The sequence below is a fragment of the Watersipora subatra genome, chromosome 4 (assembly GCF_963576615.1).
Source record: "Watersipora subatra chromosome 4, tzWatSuba1.1, whole genome shotgun sequence".
NCBI classification, from domain to species: domain Eukaryota; kingdom Metazoa; phylum Bryozoa; class Gymnolaemata; order Cheilostomatida; family Watersiporidae; genus Watersipora; species Watersipora subatra.
This window is the reverse complement of record NC_088711.1, coordinates 29,689,768-29,717,416: the sequence shown is the minus strand read 5'-3', so window position 1 is coordinate 29,717,416 and position 27,649 is coordinate 29,689,768. Positions and strand designations below refer to the sequence as shown.

The 27,649-nt window shown below is 36.3% G+C and overlaps 1 protein-coding gene across 5 annotated transcripts; it reads right to left on the bottom strand.

The window, feature by feature from the left end:
- On the bottom strand, positions 1-27,649 carry LOC137392886 (E3 ubiquitin-protein ligase RMND5A-like). Of its 5 annotated transcripts, none has more exons than XM_068079237.1 (10): positions 27,542-27,649; positions 26,820-26,995; positions 26,546-26,685; positions 22,618-22,746; positions 21,139-21,239; positions 10,777-10,946; positions 1,704-1,819; positions 1,119-1,271; positions 623-777; positions 1-391 (listed from the first exon to the last, which is right to left on the bottom strand). In XM_068079237.1, exons 2-10 carry the CDS (start codon positions 26,983-26,985, stop codon positions 328-330), a joined length of 1,194 nt encoding a protein of 397 aa, XP_067935338.1. In that variant the 5' UTR covers positions 26,986-26,995; positions 27,542-27,649; the 3' UTR covers positions 1-327. The 5 variants fall into 5 exon arrangements, with proteins under 5 accessions (XP_067935338.1, XP_067935337.1, XP_067935336.1 ...); XM_068079236.1 differs by having other exon boundaries at positions 26,820-27,000; positions 27,306-27,643; XM_068079235.1 differs by having other exon boundaries at positions 27,306-27,643.

Below are 27,649 nucleotides of genomic sequence, written 5' to 3'. Positions count from 1 at the left end.
TGACTGAAAGAATTTAATGTTCTGTAAAGCGAACTTCCAATAATGGATGATACATTGCATCGTATAAATAGTTATATTTGTTAATGAGGTACTAAAATCAATCAATTATAATTACAATAATGGTTTTACCCAACAGCTGAGGTTGGAGTTACTGTTATTTATAAAGCCAACTTACTGTAAAATGTGAAAAAGCGATCAAATGATAAAATGAGATCAAAACCAAGCCGAACAACAACGCCGATCGATGACTATAGGAACAAGGCCTCATTTCAGCTGCTAGATATACCGCATCAGCTGAGTGTATGTATGCTACGACCATCTTTTCTGTCAGACATGAAGTCTTAGAGCATTTGTTATATTTTGTTCTGCTGGGCAGTATGGGCACTTCACTCTAAAACAGTAATAAAAGGTGGCTACGTATGTGTTTCAATTGATCATTTTTTGTCATATGTCAATTATTGTTAATGTATAACATAATAAAGTTCATTATACAGCACCGATAATCTGCTGTTTAACCAATTGTACAAATATTTAACAATCCCACAACACTGGAGTTGCTCCAATAATGTATTCACGTTGACTAAACAGTCATGAAAGTGAGAACATTGTGTCAGAATCTTACTTTTGTCCATTAAAAAGTTGATTAAGGGCATCTTTGGATACAACATGCCCACAGGTTAGCTTCATGGGAGGGTTGCTTTCAGCCACGTGCTGTCGAAGTATAGGGCAGGCAAAAACTGAGTGAAAGAGAGAGTCCTGACCAAGATCTACACTGACCTGCAATAGTACAATTACCACTGCAACTTTGTAGTAATGTAACACTAAACTAAAGCCTTGCTTAAATGCTTATACTTCCTATAACACATTTTAGGACTCTCTTGAATAAGAGGCATTGAAGTTTCTAGATTCCTATGCGCAACATTTTTACTGCATTGGAGTAAATTTGCAAGTGATACAGCAATAACAGTGGTATATTCTGAGAAAAAAATGTAACATTCTAACATCAACCATACCAATAACCCCTGCTGTGCAACAAAAGAAAACCTTATCACAGATTCGATGTTCCATTTTTCGAATGTACAGTGACAATACTAGAATTATAAAGTATAGCCACTCACTGGCAACTCAGCCTTAGGCCCCCATTCAGGGGGAAGCTGTTTCTGTAGCATGACATTAGTTATGTGCATCAGTGGTCCCAGAGTCTTTGTTCCAGCGTTAATTGCAATCATTAATGGGCTCTCCATAGCGTGTCCCAGTAACATACATGCATCCTAGATGGCACAATATGAAAGACCTGTATGGTTGCTACTAAAATTTGGACACTACCCAACAACCTTCATTCCATCAATTAGTGCGCTATTGCAATCTATAGCTCAAAATGACACTGTTCAGTTTGGACAGCTAGCAATACCCGTTTATTTAATAAATCTGTAACAGTCGTATGTGTGTGTCCATCAGTCCACTAGTTACTATTTCCTACATCTAACTGTGACAAGGTCTCAGTGAGTCAGGCAGGTCCATCCAGCATCATATTGGCAGGTTTCATATTGTAGACAATTTCAATCTGATGAGATGGCAAAATAATAAAACTTATTTTCTCAAGGAATGCTGACTACCTCTGGTTATACTAGCTATGAGATAGTTTGTGTAGAGTGCACAATATATGACCCTATTACTAAAGACTAGGCCTTTAATAAGCCTACCTTTGCAAACTGTTCCTCCAGCTCCTGCCAGGCTGTGAGAGAGAGCAAGTGTGCATAGGGAGAATGTTCAATACCTCGATCTTGAAAAAGGAAGCAGCCCATTAACTGCTGAATATCTGCAAGATATCAACTACATCAAACTAGATGCATCATATAATTGTCTGCCTTTTTACTGCAGATCAGAGGTGTCAGCCGCCAAGAAGCGATCTTGCCGAAAAGCGGACGCAAAGGCAGTGTTGTGAGGCTATATATATATCGAGGCTACACCTGAAGATCAAGGCCAGACGACACGAGGAGCAACCGCCGAACATGATGCTGTAACAAACAGCTGATGATAAACCACCAAACCTAACTAAGATGAGTTTCTTATATGGTATCAGACAGGAGACGACGACCCTACATATTGGACATTGCAGATATAATATAGAGAGCTTTCTGGTGCCTGAAGCACTTTAGGATGATGGGAATTTAGCTGAGTCCTGGAAGACATTCAAGAGACAGTTTCAGCAGTTTTTAGTGGCGGCTCAAAAACATGAAGTAGACGCCAAAGTCGAGACTGCTATACTGCTAAGAGTGATAGGCCCACGGGGCAACGACATATATGAAAACTTCCGGTTTGACCCGACTGAGATCAGCTAACAGTACGATGAGGTGATCAAGAAATTTGATGAATTTTGCAAACCTAGGAATGAGAAGTCCATATCTAGACATAACTGCTGAACATGAAGCAGGATGGATTGAAGATCGATCAGTTTGAGACTAGACTGAGAACCCAGGCACGATTATGCGAATTTGGGGAGCTGACAAACGACTTGACATGCCATGCTTTTGTTGAGGGAGTGTATAAGAGAGCATTACGAGATAAGCTGTTAGTGAAAGCATGTGAAGGCACTGTGACATTAGAGACACATTACTAGAAGAGAACTAGGGAGTGTGAGTCCTCAAGAGAACACATGCATGAGATAGGCAAGAAGAAGAATGGAGAGAAAGTGAACCGAGTGGCAACGTACGAAAGAAAACAAACCAACAAGAAATCAAGCCAACCTGTGTAACAGCAGTAAGTGCAGATTCTGTGGAAGAGAACATCCAAAAGGACCAAACAATTGCCCAGCATATGGAAAGACATGCCTCAAGTTCCAGAAAAAAATCATTTTGCCATGGTATGTTTAGCCAAGGACGACGAGAGAAAACAAGGTTAAATTGGTACGAGATACCGATGAGGACTATGCGATGATTATGAGTGAACCAGTCAAAGTCAACAGAGTTAGAAAGAAGTTGCTGGTAGATCTGACAAGAGACAAAACCAGAATAACATGCCAGCTGGATACAGCAGCTTCAAGAAACATTGTGCAAGCAAGATTATATAAAGTGGTGTAGACCAATGATGAAACACAGTGACCTACACTTTGTAACTTATGACGACACTAAGATGAAGTCACAAGGAATGACATACATGAAGTTCGATGAGTTTGAGAACCCATTACCCTTTGAAGTGATGAAAATGGCAATACATCAGAAGCCGTTGATAGGCATAGATACATGTCTAGATCTCAAGCTACTACAGATATCTGAGCAGGTGAATGTAATGACTGAAAAAACAATGACTAGGGAGATCATAGAGAGAATACCCAGAAATCTTCAGAGGACTAGGAACTATGCCAGGAGAATATGATATTAAGGTGGATCCATAAGTGGCACCAGTACAGCACACACCAAGAAGAATACCTGTAGCATTAAAAGATGACATAATCGTCAAACTGCAGAACCTAGAGAAGCATGGGATAATTTCGCTAGTGGATGAGCCCATAGCCTGGATATCTTCATTGGTAGCCTTCAGAAAGCCAAATGGACAAACACGACCATGTATAAACCCTAAGGACCTGAACAGAGCCATCATAAGAAACCATTACCCTATCCCAACTATTGAAGATGTTCTACCCAAGCTTACCAAGGCCAAGTGTTACTCGTTATTGGTTGCTAAGGATGGTTTTTTACTAAAAAGTTATCTGAGAAAAGCAAGCGACTAACAACCTTCTGGACCCCATTAAGGAGGTTTTGCTGGAACAGACTGCTTTTTAGGCTAAGTTCAAGTCCTGAGGAGTATCAAAGGAGATTACACCAGATACTTGATGGACTAGAAGGTACAGAAGTAATAGCGGATGATACACTGCTTTATGGGGTTATAGATACTGAGGAAGAGGCTAGATTGAACCATGATGGCAAGCTAATCAAGCTGTTAGATAGAGTAGAAGACAATGGTGTTAAACTGAACAAAAATAAAATGAAACTTCACATAAGGCAGGTCAAATATATGGAACATCTGCTGACCACGGAAGGAGTACGACCAGATCCTGACAAAGTTAAGAGTATTAATGAGATACCATACCCAAAAGACAAAGGTGAAATGAAGAGGTTTTTAAGGACAGTAAACTACACGGCCAAGTTTATCCCCAATCTATCACACAAAGCAGAGCCTTTCAGAGAGCTATTGAATGAAGAGGTGGAGTATAGCGTTGACATGAAGATAAAAGAAGCTATAGATCGGATATAGAAACTGATAAATAGGGATGTAGAGCTGCACTATTTTGATGTAACAAAGCCAGTGACCATAGAGTGTGATGCCAGCTACAGCGGACTGGGAGCAGTGTTGTTACAGGATGGAAAACCAGTGAGCTTTGCATCAAGAACATTGACTGATGCTGAGACAAGGTACCACTCTATGGAGCTTGAGTGCCTGTCTGTACTCATTGCTTGCTCCAAATTCGATCAATATATCTATGGAAAGAAAGACATCACCATCTTGTCCGACCATCAACCACTACAGGTTATATTTAAGAAAGAGATGGACAAATCACTCATACGTTTGCAGAAGATGTTGTTAACACTACAGAAATATGGTTTTGACCTTCAATATAAGCCAGGCAAAGACCAAGAAATAGCAGATACACTTTCCAGGGCAGCAATAGAAAGTAATTAAGAATCTGATGACCAGCGAACTAAAGTGGATATGTTTTACAGTGAGATTGATGAGGCTGATCCAACATTGTATGTCAACATGAGAATCCAAAGATTAGCTAGCCTGGCAAAACACAACCAAGCTGACGACACAGCTAAACTATTAGCAAAAACCATAGCCGAAGGGTGGCCTAAGCAGCACAAAGATTGCCACCCAGACTTGAAAGACTACTGAACATTCAGAGAAGAATTAGCCTGCAGGAATGAACTAATTTGCAAAGGAATGCGATTGGTTATACCTAAAAGCATGATCAGGGAATTCTGTGAAGAACTTCATGAAGCGCACCAAGGTGCTGAGACAATGCTAAGGAGAGCTAGAGATATAGTACATTGGCCAGGTATAGCTCAGGACATTGAGTGCCTTTAAGTGAGGCCAGTCAACCAAAAGAAGCCACTACAGGTACATCATTTCTCGTCTGAGCCGTTCTACAAAGTAGGAACAGACCTGTTCTACTTAAAAGGACGTCACTATGTAGTAGTTGTAAATTATACAACAGATTACATAGAGGTACAAAAGTTAGAACACCAGACTGCAGAGTCAGTGATACAAGCGTGTAGGAGAATTTTTGCACAGCATGGGAGGCCAGTGGTGGTTATGAGTGACAATGGACCCAATACATTACATCGGAGTTCAGAAAGTTTGCACTGGAATGGCGATTTGAGCAGTCACAACACCCTCATACCTTTCAAGGAGCAATGGGAAAGCTGAGTCAGCTGTTAAAATCGGCAAGAAGATCTTCAAGACAGCTGATGACCCAATGAAGGCACTGGTGGGGTGGCATGCTACTCCGAATAGAGATTGTGACAGCCCGAGCCAGAGACTATTCTCAAGAAGAATAGCCTCTGGCTATTCTTCTTGAGAATATGATGCCGTTGACTAGTGACCATCTGCAACCAAAGGCAGTAGACTTGGCGAAGCTTAAGGAGCAGAGGGAAGCGAGGCAGTAACGGATGCAGCAGCAGTATGACAAAACAGCTAAGAGATTGCCTGAGTTGAGACAGAGACAGCCAGTGATGTTAGAAACTGTGAATGACGAAGCTGAGAAGTGGAAGGCTGTGGCTGTCCTCGAGCCGCTCTCAGACAGATCGACTTTGTGAATGATGGCGACTCAGTGTTAAGAAGGAATAGAAGGATGATAAGAGAAGGGATATCAACACCTGAGACCATAGTCAATGATCCTAGAGACGTGAGAGAGAGACTAGTCGGCCCAATCCACAGCAAACAGTTCTAGAGAAAACCAGGACACGAGCAGGACAAGTCTCCAGAAGACCAGCCTGACTGAAGGACTACGAGTAGAGCTAGAAAGCAACCAGTCAGCAGCATGGCACAGTCGCTTGGAATTTTTATTTGACCTACATAAAGACTATTCAACATAACCATAATCACACTACAAATTATCTAAATGGCATATCTCAAGAATAAGGACGGGATGTTGTGAGGCTATATATAGATATATATATATCGAGGCTACAGCCGAAGGTCAAGGCCAGACGAAACGAGAAGCAACCGCCGAACATGACGCTGTAACAACCAGCTGATGGTAAACCACCAAAACTAGCTGATGATAAACCACCAAACCCAACTAAGGTGAGTTCCTTATAGGCAGGATATTGAGCGGGCATGACTTTTGTATAAAGAATTTCAAAATTCAACCATATTTCTAAACTGAAGTATTTTTAAAAGTTGACTGATAGTGTTTTAAAATCACATTTATTTATAGCAATATAAAAATGATATCTCGTTTTTCAGCAATGATTTTGACGTTAGAAGAACAAAAGCCAGTCTTGTAGACAAACACACTTGTGGTACAAGTCCCAAGCTGTGACACACTATGTTTCCATGACTCACATGATACGCATTTGGGGCTGTGTGCAAGTTGAGTTACTTTGCAATCCAGTGTTTTAATGAACACCTGCACGATGCTGCACATTTAACGCCAGCGCTTGACCCCATAGGTCATATTAAACCAAATTAATTACTTTATAAATATCTATGCAGGCTTGTCAGGCTAAGCTTAGCAGCAATCATTTGTCAAATCGGAATAAAAACGACTGAAGCATAAAAATGTTTATGAAGGAATAGCCAGCGATATTTTAATGTGCATCGTTCGCAAGTGCCGTTTCCATCATTCGCAAGCATGATGAATTCGATAAAGATTTGCAAATCGCAAAACTTGCTTGGTTGGCGGATTTATGCTGTTTCCATTTTTCATGGTGCGGTTAACTTGCGGATTGGCTCAAATTTGCGCATCATGCGTATCATGTAAACATAGTGACCTAAGGCAATCATTTTGTTGGCAACACAGATGTATAATATATGTCAATGCTGGCGATTAGCCAATGTGTGAACGCGAGATAAATCAACTTGTGCTTTTCTATAGATTTTTTCAGGTATCTCTTCGCCATGTTTCATCATTATTTTTACCCGACATGGTAGATAATTATAGCACAAGGTTGAAGAAGATTCCACAAATACTTATCACAAACTTCTGTCATATTTATACGTCTCACATTAATTTCGAAATGGAGGATATAGAATTACATCAATTGGCTTGTGAGTACCATCTTGTGGAGTGCTCTAGCAAGAAAATTTTCCTTTACTCATATTAAAAGTTTTAAAAATTGTCCATTAAACTTGGCTATTCTTGAATGTCCCATGTTTAAATCTCTTAAAGCAAGCTCTGTTGTTATGAATAAGGCAACTTTAGATAAAATAGTTCAAAAATAGATTGATTTTAAAATAATTATATAATGCCACAACGTTTCCAGTCAATATGTCGCAAATATTGCGATTCTTTCTGTCTGTTATTCAAACCGCAACCTGTAATACAACCTGCTACTATCAATGACAAGTTTAAAAGAACTCCAAAATGACAATGCAGTCAACAAAAGTCAAAGCAACTGGTAACTGTGGCATTCCTGTAGAAGTTTGAAAACATGGCGGAATACGACTGCAAGAAAATCTGCATTATACGATTGTACACATCTAGAAACCTAAGCTAATACTCAAGAACAGGAAATGGGCAAACATTGCCCCCATATTCAAAAAGGGCAGCAGGAAGGAATGTAGCAATTATAGAGGGATCTCCCTTCTGTCCTTTGCAGGGAATATCTTGACCCGTATTATTCTCAACCTATTAAATAAGATATGCCATCATGTCCAACCAGAGACTCAGAGTGGATTCCGAAGAAACCAAAGCATCATAGACATGGTCTTCAATCTTCATCAAATCCACGAAAAATGTACTGAACAAAACTTGGATCTCTACACAGCATTCGTATAATTTACCAAAGCTTTTGATACTGCTTCACGGCATAGGCTCTGTAGGGTGCTGCGAAAATCAGGATGCATAGTAAAAGTAACCAATCTGATCAGAGCACTAAATTATGGGATACATACGCGTTAAATGAGTTAGTGGCAGCAAATAAGTTTGCGGTAGCAAATGGAGTCAAGCAGGTCTGTGTCCTAGCTTCCACATTTTTTTCCATCTACCAGGCTGCTATGTTTCATGTAGCCTTCAAGGATGTACAACCGGGGATGTACATTCAGCCAGGACAGAGCAAATCTAAAAACGCCTCCCATTTCAAAGCCAGATCCCGTAACAACGAACACCTGATTTGAGAGACACTATTTGCTGATGACAGCGCATTGGTTGCTCATTCTGCCGCTGACATGCAGTTGCCCTTGGACAACTTCGCCAGGGCTGCATCTCTGTTTAGCTTGAAGATTATTATCGAAAAGACAGAGTGTATCTACCAACCAATCAAACACCTTCGCCTTCCTAAAGCCAAAGACATCATATCTTCATCAACCAAGAACCACTGATTAAAGCCACACTTGACCTACCTCGGTAGCACTGTATCTAACACTTCTGCAATTGATTAAGAGCTCCAAGCAAGGTTTGGTATAGACAGTGCTGCCTTTGGTAAGCTTCAGCAGAGACTTTGGAAGAACAAGCAGGTCTCAGTCAGGGTGACGTGTGAAGTGTAGCGAGCAAGGGTTCTGTTAAGTCTCTTATATGGTACAGAGACCTGGACAATTTATCAAGTTCATGTAAAGAAAGTAAATGCTTTGATGATGAGGCACCAGGTGGAACTTCATAAACATCAAGTGGCAGGTCAAGATCACAAATGTAGAAATCATAAAACGGGCAAGTCTATCATCGATGGCTGGCATCCTTATTGAAAAAAGTCAGAGATGGTTGGACCATGTACAAAAAATGGAATAAGACTCACATCAACTATTATACCCGCAACTATGTGATGGTAAGTGAAATCAATGAATGCTTAGATTCTACTATAAAGAGGTAGCTAAGAGAAATTTACAATGGAATCTACCATTAGTTTGTATCGATACAAACTAATGGCAGATGACTGCTTGTAATCGAGCTGATTGAAGATCTGCTATTATACGTGAGCCACAACCATAGACGATCTTAGTCGCCTCGACTGACTGCAAGAGAAAGAGACTATTATTTGCAATAATATTTTGCACTGTCAGTTAACCTTTAAATAAGCCAGATACATTAGTTGTGGGATAGTACCCATTAGTAAAGGGAATCTATGATGAAGATTAAGCAAAAGGCCTAACATTGATATCCTCATCAGGAGACTGTATAACCACTTCATTATAGGAAGGGTTGTACAGTCTCCTGTTAATAGTTATTCAAGTTTAAAGGTTGACTTGCACCAAAATTCACATTACAGTTATTTGAAACCAAAAGATTCACCATGTCTTACTCCGCTGTGTTGTAGGTGCAAAATATGTGGTAATGCGATTACAAGCATTTAAAAGCTAAAAAACAAACAGTTAATCGCATCCACACGAGACCGCCGTAGTTTGGATTCTCTTTCCAAAACGACTCAAATGGGACGTAGTTGTACGAGATGGCTTCTATTTACACTTTCAAGCAACCCCATTCGTCGAAATATTTTCACGAATATACTTCACGCATTCAATAAAACCATGTCTATAGTTCTTACGCGTCTATTCCATCGTCATTGTAATGCTGTCACTTTGAGCACTGATATCCTATAACCTACCGTAAAAACTCATTTAATTTTTTAACCTTAGCTTGAAGGAGTACATATCATTGTCTGATAAACATGACAAGCCTGTTGGTCACCTGTGATAATCGAAAAATGCTGCAAAAATTAATCACGAAGTATGGTTCACATGAACAGATTACGATTAGACCAAGCCGAAACAAAACTGTAAAGTAGCGAGTATCTATATTTGATACGGGGTCTTTGGTAAAACCCGAAGTGTTTGTCATAAACTAGTGCTACGAGAAGTTTTATATTGAGCCTTTTATTGGCCTTTCAATTCACGTGAGAACATCACGCGACAAAACAATAACCAAATGTGATGACTACGTCAGAGAAATAAACTGATTCCAATCTACGCCTGCTTTTCGTTTTTTAGCTTTTAAGAGCTTGTAATCACATTTCCACATATTTCGCACCTACAACACAACAGAGTAAGACATGGTGAATCTTTTGATACCAAATAACTGTAATGTGAATTTTGTTGCAAGTCAACCTTTAACAGCTTAACAAAACTGTAAGATGCAACTGCTGTCTCTAAGTTGCTAACCTTAAACTCTAAGTTGCGAGCTATTATTTTCAACTCAATAGTAAACATGAATTGAAAAAAAACAGGACTGCAGAAAGATAGATAGCATATGACTAATTTATTTGAGCATATACAGGAGTGCGTTATACATCATTAACTGTGGCTCAATGGATGGTCAGAAGCGATACTAAAGTCCTTTCAAATTAATTTCTACTGATTATATTTAGTAGGATTGAATAAGGTTACTGAAATACTTTATTATGAGCTTCTTATAATACGCATCAAAAAATTTTCAATTATTAATAATTATTAATAGCGTTATGAAGAAAGCTAGTGTAAAAACTAGAAGCTATACAAAAGCCGGAGGAAATAATCCACAGCATATATGATAATCTGCTAATCTGAACATAATGCCAGGTCTACGTAAGCTTTAATAATAATCAATAATCTAATAATAGAATTTGTTTAGTGCGTCCCACTAACCTTTCGCATGTCTTGGAGAGAAGATTTGGAATATTTTGGCATATTGCACGGCATCCCATCGACTGTGTTCTGACTTTGAATTTAACAGCATTAGGAAATTCATTCTGTGTAAGTTGAACTCTATAGAACTGTTTTGCTTTGACAAGATTTCATGGTTTCTCTCGGCCCACCTAAAATCATAGCAACAATCATTGCTGGTTCAGATTCACTTCAGCACTCGCACCTCTGTTACTACAATAAGAACTAACCTGCTAACAGCATACATGATATGATATATGATATAATACATGATATGATATATGATATGATACATGATATGATATACGACATAATATATGATATGGTATGATATACGATATGATCGCATGGTGAGCAAACCTGTCTGTATGTAAATATGAATGACTTTTCATGTCGGTGTTATTATGTTTACAGATGTGATTGCATCAAATTTTAGTTGATTTTAACAGAAAGTATTGATTTTTTCTATCAGTTGATTTGTTGTTTAGGCGATCTCATTGTCAAGATATTTGAAAATTAAAATCGACAAAAGTCAAGCGCGGTAAAAACGCTCAGAAAAAAATGTGCACAGACTTGCCCAAAATAATGCATATAGTGAAACAGTCCGTCTCTATCTCTCGTATTCACATCGGCTAGTGCGATAAAAGTCTAGTCGGCTCTATTGGCCTATATTTTATTTTGTATTTGCTCATGATTGCTAGAATAAAATTTTAAACCTAGCTACGGATACATTATTATAAATGCCTCAAACAAAGGATATTAAAAATTCATCATATTAGTTTCCTCTACATGCTTTGTAAACATCGGAGTACCGACTACGATTCTGCCAGCCTACGGTAATCAGGTCGTCGAGTTAACTCATTTCATTACAGCCTTTGTATCAGCGAAGTTCTCAGTTGCTACCCACACCGGAAACTAATTACTAAATAAAATAAGCGAGTCGCGTCTTTGAAAATAATACGTTCGAATATATGGCGAAACCAACTGCATCCCTGAAAAAAATCACGTATAGTCAATGTTATCTAGTCATTATTAGTATCAATTTGTGGGAAAATATTTACTGGTCACATTTGATTCAAGTACAAAACGAATAGTTTTCTGAGTTGACCAATATAGTGAACGCAAAATGTCAATTTCTGTCAATGTTCGATTCTGACAAAGGGTTAATAAAGCCATTCTTGCACCTGGTTGGCGGTTTATGGACTCACCTGTTTTCACTTAGTAGCGTGGAGCATAAAAATTTTGGAGCTCTTATTATTTGATCCATTAGAATTGAGTCGAGCTATGCAAAAATACCTGTCAATACAGCTCTGATTACACTTCATAAATCCATCTATCAGACAAGACTTCAGCACAGGTGGCAACGAGGCTATAATGTATTCAATGCGCTCCGCAAATTATTTTTTGCATTATCTTCTACAATATCATTTTATTATATAATTTTTACAAGCCAAAAAATGTTCATCTCGGCATAAAGTTTTTATTAAAAACATCCATTCAGGTCATAGCCACTCACATAGTTTCAGATTATATAATAGGACAAATTAATCTACTGCAGCAAACTCAAACAAAACATATCATGGTTTGTGCAGCACACATTCGTGTCTCTCTTTCCCATTTATCGCAGTTTGTAGATTGACGCAATTGCTCCTGTAATCATCCTGTAAGCGATAAAACAAATGTCATAAATATATGTCATTTATAGATATGTCTTTCTAACGCATATCTAAACGCTCTTAATTGGGGAATTAGATAGATTGCAAATGTAATTTTAAAAACAAATTAATGTTTAACAAAAGCATAAGTACGCCAAACCAACAATTCGAAGCATTGTTTCTGGGAGTTAAAGATGAACATTGATCAATCGATTTTCCTCACTTTCTACAAGAGAAAAGTGAACACAAATTATACTCATAAATTTAATTTACTAGCTAAAACTGCCAAAGAAAATTTGAAGCATATATTATAGCTAGGTGAAACGATAAAAGGTTATGAAACCATGATTGGTGATAACAAAATGTTATAATTTTATTAACTAGAAATTCCATTGTCATACATCCCACGACCAAAGTGATAATGGAAAAAAGAAAGGGTGCTGTTGATGGTTGAAAAAGTAGTTCTCAGCAGGAATTGACAGAGTATAGTGTAAATGAGACTTGTTTGAAATAGAAATATTGATGTTCTAGAAATAGCTTGAAAAGCTTGGTTTAATACAATAATAAATCACACCTAATCACACAAAAAATCACACCTAATCTACTACTATCTCCAAACTGTTTTACAACGATAAAAAAAATTAATTTAAGCTGTAGGCCTAACCTACTGTAATGTATGTATTTTAACAACAACAATAAGGAAATATGTTTATTATAACTCTGAAATGCAAAAGTAGATGTAAAATGGCAAGCTAATGTGTACTATACACAGTTTAAAAGTTGGTTGTGTTGAATGTAGAATGGTATTGATAGCGATTTTTAACAGAAAGCAAGAATGAGGGTTCACGCGGCTGGAAGATTTCTGCAAACTGCAGCAAAATAAAAGCTGTTATAAAAGTGTTATAAAGCTGTAGGCCTAATCTACTGCAATGTATGTAATTCAACAACAATAAGGAAATATGTTTATTATAACTCTGAAATACAATATTAGAAGTAAAATGGCAAGCTACTGTGTACTATACACAGTTTGAAAGTTGGCTGCGTTGAATGTAGAATGGTTTTGATAGCGATCTTTAACAGAAAGCAAGTATGAGCGTTCACGCTTCTGGAAGTTTTCTGCAAACTGGAGCAAAATAAAAAAATGTTCTCGTCATAAAGGGGGATTGTAGTTCGGCCCTAGCTTGTACATAAGTTGTAAAGAATTTCGGCTAACGTTTTAAATAATGAAACCTTCGGTGATTGGACAAAAAAACAGGCTGATAAACTGTGTACCACAATTTCGTACCTGTAATTCGGTCTACGCCTCAAACGGTCTACGTTTATTGCAGAAACCTTCGAATAAATTCGATTACAAGTAAACAATGCCATAGACTGGTGAAATGAGCACGGTTTTCTCGTAAAATGCGCACTGCTAAATAGTTCTACTATCAGTCGCACGGCTTTATTGGCGTATCGTAGGCCGGTCTTAACTTTTATTTAGCCAAGCTTTTCAAGCGTTTTGTTGTGATTTTCGTCCAAATCAATCTGTCTATTTGTGTATAATCCGATCAGATGGGTAAGTTTTAAGATAATGCCGACGGTTTACAAAGACTTGATAACATATTTAAATAGGCTTAAATGTGTTTTGTATCCTTATTATACTTTAACGACTCTACAAAACGATGGTTAAATTTGTTGATGAGATTTCAAAACAAGGGTTCGTCTCATTGTTGATGAATAATTTTTGTAAGTTGTGTGCACATGCATTTATCATAAAAATTCTTAAACTTCGCTCCGCTCGTTTGGTCGTGGGATTAGTAAATGCATTCAAGAGTACTAAAATTATTACCGTTAGTATATTTAGCACTTCTTCATCAATCTAAGCCATTATATTACTAGATGCTATCGATTAATTAAGAAGCCGTTAATTTAACAATCAACATCGTTTATTTTGTAACAAGAACTCACTGTGCATCCATCTCATGTACGCGTGCACAAGAAATTACATTATAGTCTCAAACAGGGACATATAATCTGAATGTAAACAACAGTATATATATAGGAGACTTAAAGTTGAAGATAAATTTACCTCCATTCTCCTATCTTCCTCTGCAGCATGACGCTGCTGATGCCTGTCAGCTCTAACCATAAGCTGTCTGTTCCACACTTTAACCACCTGATGCTCAGAAAACTCTTGAGTCACCTTTGCAAGAACTGGAAGCATTGTTACAATTCTGTTTTTCGTCAATAAAATGTGTCGATGCAGTAATTCAGTAAATTAACGATGTCAATTAATTCAGTAAATGCCGATGTCGATGCGCGATAGTAATTGAGTAAAATCCCTAATGATGAGAATCTTCAAGATCACAGATGCCGCCGTTTTACGAGCGATAACATTTACCATGACCTTAGATATAAAAATTTCGTGCTGATGATTGGCTAAAGAAGAGATAGTATAATATTATATAATAATATTATAGATCATATTTATCGCCCATGGGCTCTTTTCACATGTAACACTATACACATCACGAATAAAGCACCTGCGAATCTGAGCTTTTTAAAAGATGACCTCATTCAAACGCATATATCTCTGAACAGGGTTAGTCTACAACGACAAAAATGGCATCAAATTTTAGCTGATGTTTAGCCTTTTATTGGTCTTACTTTCTTTTGATCGACTTTTTGACACAATCACATCTTTAATACTAGAGACAACATCACTGCTTATCCTAGGACAGCAACTTCATACCTACATGTAGTTTATATACCCTGCCTAAAAAGGTTATACAATATTGAGAATTACAAATATTAGTATTGTTCTAAATATTATTATGATGATTTTGACAAATGTCTGCACAATAAACTAATCAAACGAATTTTTATACTTCCGAAAAAACAAAATGGGCAATACTTAGATAAAAGCTGAATATAATTTACCGAAAAATCTCAATTTGAGTATTATGGCAGTGCAGTTTTTAACACTTCCCTTAGTGATGTTCTATTAGAGGTGGCGTTTGAATAGAGGTCTCGCTCAAATACAGTTTGCTACGGTAAGTTTGGTAAGACAACCTTGGCATGTTATAGGCAGAAACTTGTTGGTAAACTAGCATCAAATTTTATATTACTACTAAACACACTTGCATTAACAAACAACAGTTCAGAGTTTTATGATGGCCTGGCACAATGACATGTGTGAAGACAATCCTAAGATGCAGGAATGGAGCAGACCCAAGACAGAACAGAAGACTAGAGAATGCTGTGTGAAAAATAGATATAGTGATGTTTGTTTCTCTCTGACATTCAGTATGCGCAGATGAGTATTCAAGAGGCTCTTACTATCTGTGTGCTCATAGCAAGCTGTTCTTAGATAACCTTAGAAACAACATGTTCATTTGGCAGCAAAAACTACTGTATAGTCTAATACAAAGCTAGACACACCAACAACAGCATTGACACTCCTTGTTGGCACCAGAAACGCTCGTGTTGTTGAAGGCACTGTTATCACTCTATAACTCTAAGGGGAAGATAACTCTATGATTGACACTCACTATGCCAGCTTTTACTATAGTATGTAAGTTTATAGTTAAGAGCAATGAAACCATCAAAAATATATATAGATTATGAAATGTAAATACATTGTGATACTCGAGCCTTCAAAATATATCCACACTAGCTGTGCCCTCAGGCGTTGCCCAGGTATTAAAAATCAGCTTATAAACCATGAGAAGTGATCAGATTCGCCTACCACTTGCTGGCAGGCAACTCTCCAGCAAGTAGGCCACTGCCAAGTGGCCTGGCACTATTGCCAATGGAAAATTCCCATAGATATATATACCTATGAATCTATGCCTATGAATGCCTATGAATCTATGCCTATGAATGCCTATGAATAGGTATATATATCTATGAAAATTCCAGTACGCTAGGCTAATGACGGTAAGCCATGACAGTAAGCCATGACATGCGTCTGCATTGTTATCCAGCTACAGCTATTCTAAAAATAGCTATAGCCTGAATGCAGACAGAAGACACAAGACATACTTTGAGAAACACATGTATATATATAGATTACATAAATATTGAATTATGACATATTATACTGCCCTGAGCAAGCAAAACGCCCTTATCTGACAATTTTTTCAAAATTCACTTTTTTTGTGTTTATATGTAAGTTAGGTTGAGATCTAACATGTCCCAAAATTTCATACTTCTGACACCACCAGAAATAGCGCATTTCACTATGTGCAAAACGCGCTATCCACTTTTACTACAGGTAGAGTGGCAATCAAAACCCCGTATCTGCAGATAGGGCGTTTTGATTGGCCTTAACATATGGGTCGCAATCTCAGGAACCATGGTAATGTCGCAAATCACGGAGTTGAGTTATCCGACTTTGAAGCTGCACTAACTGAATTTATAATATTGGTAACGATTTTTGCAACACCTGCATCCAGACCAATCAAAGAGTGATCTTTCTTAGTCTAAAGTCAGTTTAGCCAATAGACGTCTCTAACCCTCGAAAAAACCTCCTTAAAACCGTTGCTATGCTAGACAGGAAGTACTTACAAATGGCGTCAGACAAAAGTAATTGATTCTTTTTTGCCAATTTTAAAGACAACTCTGGACATTTTGGAGACTTTTAATGAGTACTTTAGTATTCCTACTGATGCCAAAAGCAGTGAAAGTAAAGGGAATGACGAGGATATTTTCCTAAAGACTCTTATAAGATTATTATAAGATTTAAATATAAGAATAATTATTCAATAACATTATATTATACGATCAGAGTATAATAAGATCAGAAATATTATAAATTCGGAGTGTCCGATGGTGTGCAATATGTTACTGTTAATATTTTTTCAAAGGTTATGTTGGTGACACTACGGCTGTGTCCAAAATCGCGATACTGCCAAGCCATTTTTAATATCTGCAAAACTAAGAATAAGTAATACATTTTCTGATAAACATACAGCTATTTCTATGACAGCCAGCTAAAACCTGTTTAGATTTGTAAATTCAGCATAATTTTTGGTATGTAAATACAGAAATCTAGATAAATATCATAACTTTTTGATATTGGTTGCTATTACGTTTTGAAATGTAAACAAAATTGTGCATTGGTTTTCATTTCTCAAAATTTAACACCAGTTTTCTCAGAACTATGTTTTCGCACTAATGGTGAGCGTGCATTCAGTTTATTGACCATAAAATCTGCTGTAATTAAGCTAGAATCAAAATTTTTATTGCAAAATAACTGAGAATTTTCTCCTTCTGCTATTGTAGATAACTCCAAATCTCACACACCCACGGTTTCTGAGAACATGACCCCAATTACACAAAGTTGAACATCATGAGCAGCATTATGTAATCACATAGTATATAAACAATGGGAAGCAAAAATGAAGCAGATATATTTTGTTGTTTCTAAGGCAGCTTTTACAAACTAGTGCACTTCTAAGTCCTCAATCCTATTGCTATCTTCTTTATCATATATATTTATTATACTGCTTCATCTTGATTGTAAGATAAAAATTACCTGACAAAAACCATTTCACTTTATCATTTGAAATGCTTAAAGGTTGACTAGAAACAAAATTCACATTACAGTTATTTGGTATCAAAAGATTCATCATGCTTTACTCCGCTGTGTTGCTGGTGCAAAATATGTGGAAATGAGATTACAAGCTCTTTAAAGCTAAAAAACGAATAGTCAATCGCAACCATCGCGAAAATCCCGTGAATGAAAATGAATTGGAATTCATTTCCAAAACAGCTCAATTGGGACGTGGTTGAACAAGATGGCTTCTGTTTACACTTTCATGCAACCTCATTCGTCAGAATATTTTCACAAATGTACTTCATGCATTCAATAAAACCATGTCTATTGTCTTTACGCATATATTTCATTATCATTCTAATGCTGTCAGTTTGAACATTGATATCTCAAAACCTATTGTAAAAATTCATTAAATTTTTCAATCTTAGCTCGAAGGAATGCATATCATCCTTTGATAAACATGACGAGCCTGTTGGTCACACGTGATGGTCGAAAAATGCTGTAGAAATTGTTCGCTTGTAATCACATTTGTACATATTTTGCACCTACAACACAGCAGAGTAAGACATGGTGAATCTTTTGACACCAAATAGCTGTAATGTGAATTTTGTTGCAAGTAAACCTTTAAGCCAGGCTACATCCGGTGACCACCTGTCTGAACTCCTGAGCTCATTATAATTTTATGAATTATTTAGACTAGAAATTCCACTGTCATACAGCCCACGACCAAAGAGATGGCCAGAGATATTGGCAAAAAAGAAAGGGTACTGATGATTGAGAAATGCAATATTAGCAGTCAAATGGCTCTGCAGTGCAATAGGATAACTGCAATGGTAGCTGTAATGTACTGGGTGTGGGTGTTATTATATACAACAAACAGCAATAATGAATGGAAAAGATGTTTATATTTTCCCCCTGCAATAGGAGAAATGCAATATTGGCCAATATTAGAAGTAAAATGCACTGATATTCTTAGAATAATCAATTTTATTAATACAGTAATAATAGAAAACCAATACACAATTTTGTTTACATTTCAAAACGTCATAGGTAGCAATATCGAGAAGTTGTGGTATTTATATAGGTTTTTAGAAAATTTATTTAAAAAGGGTTTGGTCATGACAAACAACAACAATGAAAGGAAAATATTACACGTTTATATCTCTCCCTTGCAATAGGACAAATGCAATGTTGGCCAATATTATAAGTAAAATGCACTGATATTATTAAAATAACCAATATTGTTAATATAGTAATACAGCAATAATAGAAAACCTATGAGTGTTCACGCGTCTGGAAGATTTCTGCAAACTGCAGCAAAATAAAAGCTGTTATAAAAGTGTTATAAAGCTGTTACAGTAGGCCTAATTTACTGTAATGTATGTAATTCAACAACAATAAAGAAATATGTTTATTATAACTCTGAAATGCAAAATTGGAAGTAAAATGGCAAGCTACTGTGTATTAGACACAGTTTGAAAGTTGGTTGCGTTGAATGTAGAATGGTTTTGATAAGCGATCTTTAACAGAAAGCGAGTAGGAGCATTCACGCGTATAAAACTGTAGCAAAAAAAACGTTCTCGTCATGAAGGGGCGTTGTAGTTTGGCCCTAGCTTGTACATAAGTTGTAAAGAATTTCGGCTAACGTTTCAAGTAATGAAACCTTCGGTGATTGGACAAAAAACACAGGCTGATAAACTGTGTACCACAATTTCGTACCTGTAAATCGGTCTACGCCTCAAACAGTCTACGTTTATTACAGAAACCTTCGAATAAATTCGATTACAAGTAAAAAAATGCCATAGACTGATGAAATGAGCACAGTTTTCTCGTGAAATGCGCACTGCTAAATAGTTCTACTATCTGTCACACGGCTTTATTGGCGTTTCAATTTTCGGTCTTAACTTTTATTAAACCGAGCTTTTCAAGCTTTTTGTGGCAATTTTCGTTCAAATTAATCTGTCTATTTGTGTATAATCCGATCAGATGGGCAAGTTTTAAGATATTATCGAAGGTTTACAAAGACTTGGTAACATATTTAAATAGGTTTAAATGTGTTTTGTATCGTTATTATACTTTAACGACTTTACATTCCGATGCTTAAATTTGTTGATGAAATTTCTTGAAGAGGGTTCGTCTCATTGTTGATGAATAATTTTCGTAAGTTGTGTGCACATGCATTTATCATAAAAACTCCCACACTTCCGCTCCGCTCGTGTGGTCGTGGGAATATAATGCTGATCCAAGATAATCTACTTAACTGTGAAAATCTGCGATACAATCCCAAACAGCTAAGTTTCATGAAGCCTTAAAGATATGTCAGCCAACTATAAGTTATTTTTCCATGTTTTTAGGTCCCAGAAGGGCTAAGCGATTCAAAAAAGGTATACCAGAGTTTAAAATACTTAGATCTTTTATGATCTCTTAATTTTTGAACTGAAGGATGGTTATTAAACGGCTTTAATCCTTGTGTTGACTGGATTAGTAATAAGAATTGCAACCTTTAATCCTTGTGTTGACTGGATTAGTAATAAGAATTGCAACCTTTAATCCTTGTGTTGACTGGATTAGTAATAAGAATTGCAACCTTTAATCCTTTTGCTGACTGCATTAATAATCAGAATTGCAACTTGTATTCGTTTAATAATTCAGTCATAGCAAATTGCCTTGTGGCAAACTAACAATGAGAAACCATTCCAATTAAGCAATCAAAACCCCCTATCTGTGTGATAAGGCATTTTGATTGCCTAGTACCAGCATAGTAAAGTGTCAATTTGGGCAATCAGAACGCCCTAAATGAAATAACTCTTTTGATTGTAAATTTTCACAAAAGAATTTTCTGCTAAAGATTTTTGGGTATCCAACCATAATAAATCTGAAAAAATAATTGAAATACTGCCAATACTATGGCCGGGCTTAACTAAAAGGCTTAACCAATTGTATTGAATAATTTACAACAATCAAGATAGGGCGTTTTGCTTGCTCAGGGAAGTATATGCAAATACGAAATACCATGAAAATTATATTGAAGCATAGAAAAAATGCAAAAGCTGAAGGAAAACGGTATGACAACAAAGCAGAACTAATTGAAAGAAAGAGTTCGCTTTGTGAAACGCAAGTAGGGAAGAGGAAGGAGGAAGAGGTACTTACGTTAAAGCTGGAACTAGATTTTGAGCTTTTAATCCTTCCACAATTTCGTGCATCTCCAAAAAAGGAAGTTTTGCCTTCTCCGTAAGCTCAAGTTTTGACTCCTGACAAAAATGTGTTAAAGGTTGACTTGCAACAAAAATCCCATTACAATGTCTCTGTTGTGTTGTAGGTGCAAAATATGTGGAAATGTGATGACAAGCTCTTAAAAGCTCAAAAACGAACAGTTAATCGCCGCCATCACGAAACTGCCATAGATTAGAATATCTTTCCAAAACGACTCAAATGGGACAGTAATTGAACGGAATGGCTTCTGTTTACACTTCATGCAACCTCATTTATCGAAATATTTTCACAAATATACTTCCCGCATTCAATAAAACCATGTCTATTATTCTTACGCGTCTATTTCATTATCATTGTAATGCTGTCATTTTGAGCACTGATATCTCAAAATCTACCGTAAAAATTCATTTAATTTTTTAACCTTAGCTCGAAGAAGTGCATATCATCCTCTAATAAACATGAAGAGTCTGTTGGTCACCTATGATAGTAGAAAAATGCTGCAGAAATTATTCGCGCTGTTTGACAGGAAGTATGGGTCACATGATCAGATTACGACTAGACGATTAGATCAAGCTGAAACAAAACTGTAAAGTAGCGAGCATCTATATTTGTTAGTCTTCGGTAAAACCTGAAGTTTTTGTCATAAACTAGTGCTACAAGAAGTTTTATGTTGAGCCTTTTATTGGTCTTTCAATTCACATGAGAACATCATGTGTCAAAACAATAACCAAATGGATTGACTACGTCAGAGAAATAAACTGATTCCAATCTACGGCGGTCTCGTGATGGCTGCGATTAACTGTTCGTTTTTTAGCTTTTAAGAGTTTGTAATCATTTTTCCACACATTTTGCACCTACAACACAACAGAGTAAGACATGGTTAATCTTTTGATACCAAATAACTGTAATGTGAATTTTGTTGCAAGTCAACCTTTAAGGAAGAAAAATACAGTTATTTATTGATAATTTGCCTACAATAATGAGTTATCTAACACAAAATAGAGAACTCTCATGAAAATGATAAAAATGATCGTGTTGCAGTTGTTAAATCTTCAATAATAAGACAAGAATATGACCCTTGTCTGCGCATTATCAGATAGTCACATATTTGGGTATAAATACCGAACATAACATTGCCCAAACTGAACTGCTATGAGCTCAACTGTATAATACTTCGACCTTGAGATTACTTGAGCGCGTGTCTATTTTAGTAAAGGGCACTGTGAATAGTTCTTTACAACTGGACAATCGTACCAATATAATGACACAAACGGGGCTAGTCAAAAGCACATTCAAATACTTAGTAAGCCAGGAAAGACTGGCTGCACTAAATGGCCCTGAATCCTAACCGCAATGAGAGCGCAGTCAAATATTAAATAAGACAAAATGTTTAGTATAATAGCCTTGATTTCTAACCTCGATGAGAGCCTCGGCTATGTTCAGCCTTCCTTGTCTCAAAAAATGCTCACAGATAACTTCATTAAGCAAGCTTATCTTGTCTTCTCCGAGGCACTTGGGAACGGGGGAGAAGTCGGATACAAAATTCTACAGAACAACAAGAATGTAGTATGAGATTTATCATGGACCGTGGAAAGACATCTCCACACTACAACCAGACTAGAGAAGCGCCTTTCCATTTTTGGACCAGATTGCTCAAACACCTTTAAAGAGGTTTATCTTTAAAGGTGTCCACTATTGGTTACAGTATAGTATACGCATTCTGAATCAAAAGCTCACTGTCAACACATGATGTAATGTTTAACCTCATCAGCAACATAGTAGTTAAGCTGTACTTTTTGATCAAATTTTCAATTTAACATCAACTTATAGATTGCTTAAATGAAAATATTTTAATAGATTTATGGCAATGTGCTAAAATATTTGCTTAATAGAGTTTAACTAAAACAAAAATTAATTAACAACTAGATTTGTCAAAGAAGGCAATAGAATGGAAGTTGATCACATCAGACAGTGCAAAGTTTCAAGGAGTTATTAAACAGTTCTCCAGTTGCCAGGAAACTAGCAACCCCAAAAGTTCACAAATTTCAATGTGATTCAAAGTAACGCTGAACTAAAAAGTAGCAATTATAGATGGCCCAACATAAATTTAGAATAGTACGAGTGAAAATCATGTATCTTCAGTTGTTCATCAATGCACGAAATTACGGACAAAATTAAAGATAAGGTTGAACCTAGAATACTGGTGACCTATGAACTGTGACCTATGAACTTTATAAGTTCCTACACCAACGCAATTTACAACTTTTTTTTTAACACAGAAAATCTAAATTAAAAAGACGCTTACAGTCCAGGTTAAACATCTACCTTGTTCCTTACCTGACTACCGGCTAACATCTCCCATGTTAAAGAGCCATCATCTTTTTTATGTATGAAGTTGTGCTATTGTTTGTATTTCACATAACTTGTTATAGTCCACTATTTTCTGAGTATGTACAACTTATACTTGCATATTAATTTATTATCGCTTATATTTCACGTTGTACAATCATTTAGCATTATACTGGCTGAATGCCCGAAATTTTCCAGGTAATAAAAAGGTCTTTGGACAGAAAATTTATTTTTATTTAACATATACCCCATTTACCATTCTAACTTTTAAACTTCATATCATGAGAAAAGTGTTTTTTGTGCGATTCAAATGAATTAAAAGAAAAAATAAAACGATTGTAAAAATTTTCAAACTTTTTCAAAAAATTGTAACTTTTAAATTTTATATAATGAAAGATGTGTTTTGGTGAAATAAATTAAGAGAAAAATAGAACCGTAAAGGTGTTTAAATGTATACGTGAAATCATTAGCAAGTAATGGCTAAGTACAGTAATACTTCAACTTACGAGTGCTCCAACTTACGAGAAACTTGAGATACGAGCCAGCTTTCAAGCAAGTTTTAGCACTAACATACGAGCCATGTTTGAGATACGAGCACTTGAGTCAGTTGCCAAGTATGCCGGAAGTGTTTTATGAGAACAGAATCACTCTGTATTTTCCAACTGCTCAGGTTATACTTTTGTACCGTGTTTTTGTGCGCGATTTCCACTGCAGAATTATGTGAATTAAACGTACTGTGCGTAGACCAAAAGTTTGTCAGTAAAATGAAAGATAATGCAAAGACTAAGCAAATGATAACAATTGATATTAAACGGAAAATTATTAAAAAATATGCGAAATGTGTATGCGTGATTGAGCTAGCTCGGCAATATGACAGAAATACATTCATAATTATCAAACAAAAGGATTATATTCAGGGCATTTAGTTCGCAAAAGAACTAAACATAGTTTCTAAACGGCGCAGCGATCTTCACGACTGCTGATGGCATTGGACAAACAATTGGCCGGTGACAGCGTAACTGAAATGATGCTATGTGAAAAGGCCGGCGCTATCTATCCAAACTGTTTAATAAACATTCGGACAAGTTGGCTAGTGGTCATGCATTAACCATTTGTGACGACACCTGTGTTCGTCCTAATCGCAACATGTTGCAAGGGCGACAAAGGCAAACGTCCTTAGATAGGTTTATCTTAAAACGGCCGGCTAGTCGTGAAAGCGAAAAAAAAGGAAAACTTTCTCGCTAACCAGCGAGAAACTTCAAACTATGAACGCCGAACAAATTTTAATTACGTTTAGTTGAAAATGAAAGTTTGGTTTTAGGTTTGCTTCTAAGTTTGTCTTTTAACACTTTGATAAAATCCAAATTTATCAAAGTCAACTGTTGTAACGAAGGATAACTTATATCTCCCTCCCTGGCAAATGCGAGTGTTAACTGCTATTGTATGTATTTAATTTTACATTTTAATTAATCACATTTCCTTGCGTTATTTTTTATTTGTTGCTTTTTGAAAGCATGTAGTACGTAAGGACAATAACCAACATGTTCTTTCTGTTACAATATCTTGTTTTGAGTGTTTTATTTGCTTTTTTTAGAGTATGGAAACCAATCAATATATATTTAATTGTTCTATATATAAATAAATTGCACCAACATGCGAGTAAATTGACATACGAGCTCAGTCTCGGAACGCATTAAGCTCGTAAGTTGAAGTATGACTGTATAGTCAGATTTGCTATGATTATAATGAAAAATTATTTGGTATACAATTATATGATTTTAGTCCATTTTAGTGTTGGCATCATAAGGCGAAAATATCGTATAGAGTGGTATAGAAACCCATAGCAATTATCTAATGCAAACACCTAGTAAAATCATCACTATGTTAACCTTAGTAATTCTAGTTACCTACAATAACTTCGGTGGTTATGATCTGCAAGAAAATGTAAAATTACAATGTACTACATGCAGAACATACCGTGGAAAGTTTTCACCTTCGAGACAGACGTGTAACATAAACGCTGAATCTAATTTAAATAAATTTAGCTTACTAAACGCATACTTAAAAGAAGTTTTAGTATGTATTTTAGTAAACTTCAAACTAAAATTTTATCACTCATCTGTTTGCAAATCCGCTTTTACCATAATGAATAATACTGAACTCCCCATGGCGAGCAAGGTATATCCTTTAATAACGTATATAATCGATACACAAATCGCCAAATTTTAATTTCGAGAAAAACTTCTGTTGATATCGTATGACAGGAAAACAAATTCACCCTAGTACGGCCAGTACAAACAAGCATTGTTTTATAGAGTTGGACAATAAATATTTTATAACAGAGGCATCGTAACCCGTAGGCACAATGCGTCAATTAATACCTCATTTAGCATGTGAAATCGGGAAAGCGTATACAGTATATTGTAAGAGTGATTGAATTGAAAGAACCTTCATAGGCTTGTGGTTAGTTGATTGGTTTACAAACATGTGGTTGCAATCTTCGTGAGTTCAATTCGAGCACGATGCAAGCTGTTCATTTCAATATTTTAACAGCTATAGCTGGACACACCGTACAGACCGAATCACAGACACTGAGATTCATATATATATATATATATATATAGATTATATACCTGTGTGTTCATGTCATAGCTGTGTTTACTACAAGTTTCACCATGTTCCCAGTACCGATACTCAGAGACAACCGAAAATTAGTCATAACCATTTCTACACATTTCACTAGACAATTCACACATGCACACATTTAGAGGCATGAAACGCTAAATGGAAATTAAATCATCTAATGTATATATGATTAACTACACTTGTTGACTTCAGCGGATATACTTGAGAGACATAAAATGTCAAATTTTACAACTGTAGCAGTAGTAGCACATTTTTACTGAAATATTTATCCAGATTAAACAGCATCAAGTTAGGAGACTACCTTGAAATGTGGCAAAAAATACCCGTCTCAATTTCTTGAGGTACTAACCTTATCAATAGCCTTTCCTATCTTAGAAACTGACCCATGCAAGTCTTTATGTTGACTTGACACAGATTTTGATGTTTCCTGAACCTTCTTCATACAGTCGCGCACTATACTTTTCTGAACATCTGTTAGCCTATCATCTCCTATGCAGTTAACAAAAGCATCCTTACAAAAAATGTCTGATACTTTTGCAAATAAATATTATAACAGTATGCAATATTATAACACCGCTTTCTGATCAGCTACCAAGTCTTGAATGTAATTTGCTAAAATATACCAAACACTTGTGAAGCTTTTTGCTGTATTTCCTGTTGAATATTTTCCAAACTGTGTATTGCATCCTTCAATGACTCCTGGGTATGATTATTAACGGATTCAAACTTGGTCAATATCTTTTGAAGTTCTGAAGCAACTTGTTCACAACTCTCTTGGTCACTCTGCATGACGACTAACCTACGCTAACAAACAACGAACATTACTGGTGGTGGCAGGCTAGTAAGTAGCAAACGTAATGCAAGCCCCATTTTTCCCTAAAAAAAACAATGGAACACTCGCAGAGTAATGACATGCTCCGAAGATACATATGAGCGAGACTCACTTTATTTAATGGTTTGTATGATATCAGAAATTATGTATTAGTGTGTAACTAAATTTTTACTGCTGTGAAGTTGTGTGCACTAACGCTCAAGGATTTATGGATTTTGGACAGAAGCTGTTGTCGTAGATTTTAGAGAAGACATGAGCAGTCGTTGGTTGTACTTACGTTAAATAATTTATGAATGTTCACTTGCAAATGTGTGCACGTATTGTAGTTCGTATTTTTAATCTTTGATGCACTTATACATAAAATAAGTCTGTCTTAGAATACAAACGTCTGAATGAGGCTTTATACTAGAATCCGAATTTGCAGGCAGTATTTTGAATGCCAAATATCTAATCTATTTTTAAAACACAAATATTACTGCTAGACAAATAATACTCAAACACGAAATCATTTACTAGTAAGTAACTTGAAACGATTAATAGATCTAGGCGATGACATCCATCATTCTTTAACTCTTGCAACGCTCATTCCAGTCGCATTTTGTACTTTCGCAAACAAAGAAC